Genomic DNA, 6,752 nt, shown 5'->3' with positions numbered 1-6,752 from the left:
TGCTATAAGAAACAGAAAAGATTAATTCATTGTTTACCTGAGTCTTCAGTCTATGATTTGCTCACCACCTCTTATCTGACAAGTCTTCGGGTTTGGGCTTATGGGGCTGTCACGTGATGAACGAACGACTCGACTTGTCAGATAAGAGGTGAGGTGAGCTAATCATAGACTGAAGACCCAGGTAAACAATTAATCTTTTCTGTTTCTTATTGCAGTTTTGTATTGTTTGTAGTGTGATCAACGTTTGCGTAAGTAGTAGACATATTAGGGAAGTAACACGTAACATTTTAATTATATTTTGTACAAATGAACGAAATGACTCGAAAAAAGATTCATTCATTTTGCTGAACGAGACTCAAAGGTCCGAGTCGGTAAAATGATCCGAACTTCCCATCACTACCGTCTTGCACGCGCGCGTACCACCTTGATTAATGACGTCAATGACGTCACCCTCACTGAGGTCTCAGCTCGCCGCAGTGTGTTACTACCCTCTAGTGGACAGATTATGAATTACATATGGCTCAGAAACAAATGAAATATTCCATTTTAAAGACACTTTGTAATTAAAAAAAAACGCTGTCCATATAAATGTGATGCTGCATTCAGCCTGTTTGTGAGATACACTGACAGAGAGCCCTCTGTTTCCATATGTTTTTTTTTTATACTGCTTACGAATCCAGAGCTTCTTGCTTATTTACTGTTCACACAGATCTTCTGTAATGCTGTCTTTTGATATATGCTGTGACGAATACTTGCAATATTCTTTGGACACAAATACTAGTTCAGATTTGGAAAATAAATTATTCAAATATTTCCAAGCACTTGTGCAAAAACAATGTTCATGCTGGGTTTTGAGTATTGAGTGCAAAGTAGATAGATGCAATATATAATATCAACTTGTGGTTTTGAGCCCAGTTACAACATTTGTATCTTCTTAATCTCACATGGTGTATCAGTAAACACCCTGCATCCTCAGTACAGCAGTGCTAATTGATTTTGGCATTAAGAGTGCTCTATATTTCTGCACGTGGGGTATTTGTATTGTGATTGTTTGACTAATGATGCTTTACAAACCTGACAGCAGTCAACAGATGGGCACTTCCCCTCCCAAAGCCCCCCAGCTGATCAAAAATGGTGTCGGTGGTCAAACACCATCCATCAACTCAAGAACTAGTTATTAATTTGTTTAGAAAGAGCCAGCAACTCTGCAGACACATCACAATTTTGAACATATGCTGTCTTGTTTCTCACTTGGTGGATGGGTGAGAGTATTTAAGGTCAATAATTAACATTAAATTACTACATCATTATAGTTGCTTATAATCTATCAAAAATGACAACAAATCCAAACATAAATGTTTAGGGGGAGCTTCAGTTTAGCATGGTCATATCATGCATGCTATATGCAACGTCATCGTAGTACATTTAATTAAAAATTAAAAAAATGTTTTTAACTAACGCAATTAAACATGCATTTAGATGTATTACATCAGGGGTGCCCAAACTCGGTCCTGGAGGGCCGGTGTCCTGAAGAGTTTAGCTCCAACCCCAATTAAACACACCTGAACCAGCTAATCAAGCTCTTACTAGGCATACTAGAAACTTGAAGGCAGGTGTGTTGAGGCAAGTTGGAGCTCAACTCTGCAGGACACCGGCCCTCCAGGACCGAGTTTGGCCACCCCTGTATTACATGAATGTACCTACAGACGGCAGCACTGATCAATCACAACTGTCTTTAGGGTCTGAAAATGTAATTATATTTATTCAGCATGGAACAAATAATGCAAAACGAACCAGAAATAAACAAATGCAAGAAATAAGAGATTAGCAGCATTATATGAATATATATAATTATTTGTTTTGCACTTTTTATATTAACAAAATACATCCAATTTCAAAAAGAATAACAAAATAAAAAAATTCAACTTTATACATAAAGGTAGTTAATGTTAAACGGTAGTATAACATGTAATTTAAGATTGTATTCAAGCAGAATGATTCTCATTATTGTATCACAGCACATATAATAAGTAGAGTATGTTTTTAATTTTTGGATTACTTTTTGGGCAAAATATGACCTACAATCTATGTTCTTCACAATATTCAACCAAGAATAGATGACATATCAGAAAGGATTTTTTAATTTATTGTGAAATCACCAATATGAATAACAGGTGGCGATATTAAATCAAACATTCACAGTCCAATTATTTTCAGTCCAGCACTACACTCATGTTTTTCCATAAAAACTGTAAGTCCAGAATGAAACCACATATTGAATAGAATCAAACTCTAGCACCAAGGCACTCAAAGTTGTGGCTGTATATTATGACACATGACTGGTTGACATCACGTACACAATACATATTTAGGATTTTACAATATATATAAGAAGTCCACACTGCTGTAGATTTTAGCGCTTTCCTTGCTTCATGTGAGGTTTCCGTCCTTTGCCTTTGGGAGCCTTTCCCTTTCCACCAGCCTTTCCTTTTCCTTTACCAGACATGTTTCCCCTTCTTCCCTTCTTTCCAAAGCCTTTCTTACTCTTTTGTGCCGATTCCCTATCCTCTTCCCTCATTTGCTTATTCACAGCTTTGGTGATGTGAAGACGTGGCTTTTTACTGTCCATCACTTTCAGTAAATCCAGCTGTTTTTGTTTCTCACTACTAAAGTCACCAATAAGAGGCTGGAATTTTCTCTTTTTCCCAGTGTTTTTAGGCGTTTTCTCCTTGGGCAGGTTATCCTGGAATTTACCAACAGAGGCTGTGGATATCTTGGCGACATTGACGGCTTGTGCCAGCTCTGCTTTGGACTGCCGAGGGGTGGGTGCGAGTCCCATGCCTGGCACCTTGATCTTCTGAGCTCTGGCGATGTTCTTGAGTCTGTTGTACTCATTCTTGGCCACTCGCTCCTTCTTGGCTTTATTCCTTTTAGCAAACTGGTCCTCACTGGGATCTGCATTCTCTGGGACCTCTATCAACCATTCCTTGGTGTCATCTTTGGCACGTTTGTATCCCCATCGCCTCCTCCATTCCTTATGAACTTCATCCCAGACTAAGTTGGTCTTCTTTTTCTTCTGAATGCCTTTCAGTTTGGCAAACTGTTCCCACTTTGTAGGAGGCTTTGGTTTTGGTGCAGGCTTTTCCCTGGGTAACGGAGTGGTTGGATCTGGTAGCTTGGCTACGATGATTTCTTCAACTCTTTCTGTTGGAAGTTTCCACATCTCGTTGATGAGGAGTTGAGTGTTATCTCTAGCTAATGAACGTAGAAACTCTTCCCGTTTGTTGTCTTTAAATTCCCGAGTATCTATCCGATTCTTATCAAACGCAAGCAAATTACCCGGGTCAAATTCGAGATCTAACTCTTTGTTTACTGTAATACCTTTTAGCTTTTCAGCCTCGTTTCTTTCGGCGTTAGCGAGCACGTCTTCTATGCTGCACGAAGCCATTTTGGTTCTAATGACACAACGTGGTTTTCCCACATGTGCTGCTGCAAGCGGAAGTACTTTGTCAAAATAAAAGACCTGAAAACTTGCTTAGAAAAAGAAAAAAATACGAAAATATTTCAAACAAAAATAAATGTAATATGTTTTTTTTTTTACATATAAAGTTTTAGAAAAACAAGAATATATAATATAATAGTGTTTATGTATTATTTTGACTAAATAAAGTAGGGTACTAAAACGTCAAATGTAGGAAGGAGTACCGACACAGTTACCGTGCGTCCCATCGGCTCTGTGGCGCAATGGATAGCGCATTGGACTTCTAGATTGATGAGTGAGGTCATTCAAAGGTTGTGGGTTCGAGTCCCACCAGAGTCGAATCTTTTGTTTTCAGAATCGATAAAAATGGCCACATACCAGAAGTTAACTTGAGTGTTCGGAGATATGATTCAACCAAACACCGGTTCAGTGATTCACTCTGAGAATGTGTGAATCTCATATAAATGAACTCAAAGCTATGGAGCGTTACGTTCAATACTTACGATCAAATAATAAATATATTTATGTTTATCACTTCTTTGTGAATATGGTAGGATTATTTAACGTTTTTTGAAGAACAATAAGGTAGTAGATCGCCAAATGGTTACATTTATACAGATTAACAACAAACTATATTGTAAAAAATATTATTTTTAAATGGAGACGAATGTAAAATTGCTTCATGTTATTTACTTCTTGGTTTTAGCATTGTTTTAGTGTCATGTGTGTTAAACAAATTGTGCTTCGTATGTTGGTCAGGTGCTGTAGACGCCTCTTTGTGTCGAAAAATATTGTTTTTGACTAATGTATGCAAAAATATAAATCTTGGTAAATGACAAATTCTATTAGAAATGCAGAATTCTATTTCCAATTATACAAATAAAGTGATTTCTAACTGTACTAAACACCAAAGTCTCAAAGAAACCTTCTTAAAATAATATGTGGTCTAATATCTCATGTCTAAACAATTCGGATCATTGAACTGGTTCAGATTGGACAGCTGCTGATGTCGTCATATCCGCTGCTCGAGTTTCCCCGGGAAGACATTTTGGCGCGGAATCTGTTGTTTTGGCTCGGCGCTTCTAAAGTCGAGTGAAATTTTACCTCCCATCAGGCACTAATTTATATTAATGGCTCCTGTAAATCCAGATAAAGACATGGACGGTGGAGATTGTGGTGAGTTTTTACATTGCTCAGTGTTTATTAGCTTACAGAATATTAATGCAGTTCATTCAGCTTATTTGATGCCTGTACTGACAGCGCTAATATAATGTAAATATTAAATATAATGAACTGATATACCTGCACCCACCGCTAAAATATGCGTTTGTGCAAATACGTGAAGGTGTAATATGCTTTTGTTTAGTAATTTTGATGCTTCAGTCTTAATGTAAATTGAACATGAAGTGTCAACAATGACATTGACAGAATGTTTCACTTTATAAAGCGTTGCTCTTTCCTAGCTGACATATAAATATCCATTTAAATGATCCGTTTGTAACTACTTCCTGTTTGTAATAGACTATGACCTACAGAAGCTTTTAACATTTGCATTAACATTTCTTATAAATATGTTTAATAAAAATGTGTACCTTGGTCCTAGAATCAGTGGTTTATTGTTTTGGTTTCTTATTTGAAATCTGCAAAAATAGTTTTATTTTTAGAAATATATTTGTATGCCAGTAAAAGCATTATCGTTATTTTAACTATAGTAATATTATTTTTAGTTTACGTCTCTTAGAGACATTAAAACATAAATTAATAATTATAATAATATGCATTTTTTTTTAAAAATTTTATTTTCAATAATAACTGAAAATCATACAGCAAATGATGTTATTCCATGAGAGCATTTGCTGGAAAATTATAACCATGATTTGCTTATAATCTTCCATCCATTTTAGTTTCATGTGCCGCTTGCGACTTGTCATTTTACAGTTTTCTATATAATATGTTTAAGCTTGTTGCAGTTTGATTTTACTGAATCACATTTCTTTATCCCATAGACGCGTCCGACACATGTGGCATTGCCACTTCACGTTCCAGGCGGGAGAAAAAAGAGAAAGTGGGGCGCAAGTCGGCTTTAGAGCAACTTAAACGAGCCAAGAAGGGGGAGAAGGTTAAATACGAGGTGAGTTGCATGCCAGCTTTTGGTGTATTCTTGATGTACATGTCTTCTGTGCCATTCCACTGTTTTGACAATGTGTTGTGATCAGGTGGAGGAGTTCACCAGCGTCTATGAGGAGGTGGATGAAGAGCAGTACTCAAAAATAGTGCGGGAGAGACAGGATGATGATTGGATCATTGATGATGGTCAGTCAAATTTTCATACTTCTGCTGACCTCAGTGCTTAAATTGGCACCAGCTGAATGTCTGTTTTTGTCAGATGGGACAGGGTATGTGGAGGATGGCAGAGAAATCTTTGATGATGATTTGCATGATGACGTATTGGAGAAGGACCCTAAAAGTAAGTTCTTTTTATTTTGTCAGTTTGCAGTATTAAGCATTGTTCCCCGAGTTGTCTTTACCAGTTATTTTTGCTCTCTCTTTGACTGTAAACAGGTAAACAAGGTGGAAAGGGAGGGGATTCGAAAAAGAATGTGAAAAAAGTGTCTGTCAGTAAACCCAACAGCATTAAAAGCATGTTCATGAATAGCAATGTGAAGAAACCTGCTGAGGTAAGAGTCACTTTGCCACTTTGTTCACAGTTTGGTACTTCTGCATAAAATGGACCTTTATGTAAATGTTTAATTCAAATATTAATTAAAGGTGACATATTATGCCCCTTTTTACAATATGTAATATGAGTCTCTGGTGTCCCCAGAATGTGTCTGTGAAGTTTCAGCTCAAAATACTCCACAGATCATTTATTATATCATTTTGAAAATGCCTATTTTGAGTGGAAGAAGAAGCACGCCGTTTTTCGGGCCTGTCTCTTTAAATGCAAATGAGCTCTGCTGCTCCCCGCCCCCTTTCAGAATAGAGCTGCGACCTGCTAAAAACATCTGTTTTGGTTCCGATTATCATGTTTATCGCGCTGAAATCATGCATTTTAAACCATATGAGTTTAAACTTCAGATAAAAGGTTTTCTGAGCGCACACATCCGAAGCACACGCACAGAAAGCGGCTGTCACAGCATGTGAGTACTAAACTAAGTTCACATTAGCACGTTTAACAAGTTTACGTTAAAAACACACATGAGTTAAAAAACAGTTGGTTACGTCTGTGAAGGTAAACAGCTGGGAAATAAATCACGTTTATTTTAGATCT

At 37.1% G+C, this 6,752-nt stretch overlaps 2 protein-coding genes and 1 non-coding gene across 4 annotated transcripts in view; 2 read left to right on the top strand and 1 right to left on the bottom strand.

The window, feature by feature from the left end:
• Positions 1 to 2,043: 2,043 nt before the first annotated feature.
• Positions 2,044 to 3,494, bottom strand: LOC107721889 (ribosome biogenesis regulatory protein homolog). The gene has a single exon (XM_016530089.1). The coding sequence runs from the start codon at positions 3,446 to 3,448 to the stop codon at positions 2,414 to 2,416; it is 1,035 nt and encodes a 344-aa protein (XP_016385575.1). The 5' UTR covers positions 3,449 to 3,494; the 3' UTR covers positions 2,044 to 2,413.
• Positions 3,495 to 3,730: 236 nt separating this feature from the next.
• trnar-ucu (transfer RNA arginine (anticodon UCU)) lies at positions 3,731 to 3,820 on the top strand. Its single transcript is given in 2 exon segments — positions 3,731 to 3,767; positions 3,785 to 3,820. It is a non-coding gene; the product is annotated as a tRNA-Arg (tRNA).
• Positions 3,821 to 4,491: 671 nt separating this feature from the next.
• LOC107721886 (DNA polymerase alpha catalytic subunit-like) overlaps positions 4,492 to 6,752 on the top strand; it is a 65,604-nt gene continuing 63,343 nt past the window's right edge. Inside the window, exons 1-5 of one of the 2 annotated variants that reach the window (XM_016530085.1) lie at positions 4,492 to 4,657; positions 5,488 to 5,612; positions 5,698 to 5,794; positions 5,868 to 5,948; positions 6,044 to 6,159. In XM_016530085.1, coding sequence (XP_016385571.1) covers positions 4,612 to 4,657; positions 5,488 to 5,612; positions 5,698 to 5,794; positions 5,868 to 5,948; positions 6,044 to 6,159 — 465 coding nt within the window. In that variant the 5' untranslated portion in view covers positions 4,492 to 4,611. The remainder of the gene's footprint in view (positions 4,658 to 5,487; positions 5,613 to 5,697; positions 5,795 to 5,867; positions 5,949 to 6,043; positions 6,160 to 6,752) is intronic. The other variant, XM_016530083.1, reaches the window with a different exon arrangement.

This window comes from Sinocyclocheilus rhinocerous, unplaced genomic scaffold (genome assembly GCF_001515625.1).
Source record: "Sinocyclocheilus rhinocerous isolate Xijiao unplaced genomic scaffold, SAMN03320098_v1.1 scaffold90, whole genome shotgun sequence".
NCBI classification, from domain to species: Eukaryota; Metazoa; Chordata; class Actinopteri; order Cypriniformes; family Cyprinidae; genus Sinocyclocheilus; species Sinocyclocheilus rhinocerous.
Note: the sequence above shows the minus strand (reverse complement) of the source record. Positions and strands in the feature narration are given on the sequence as shown.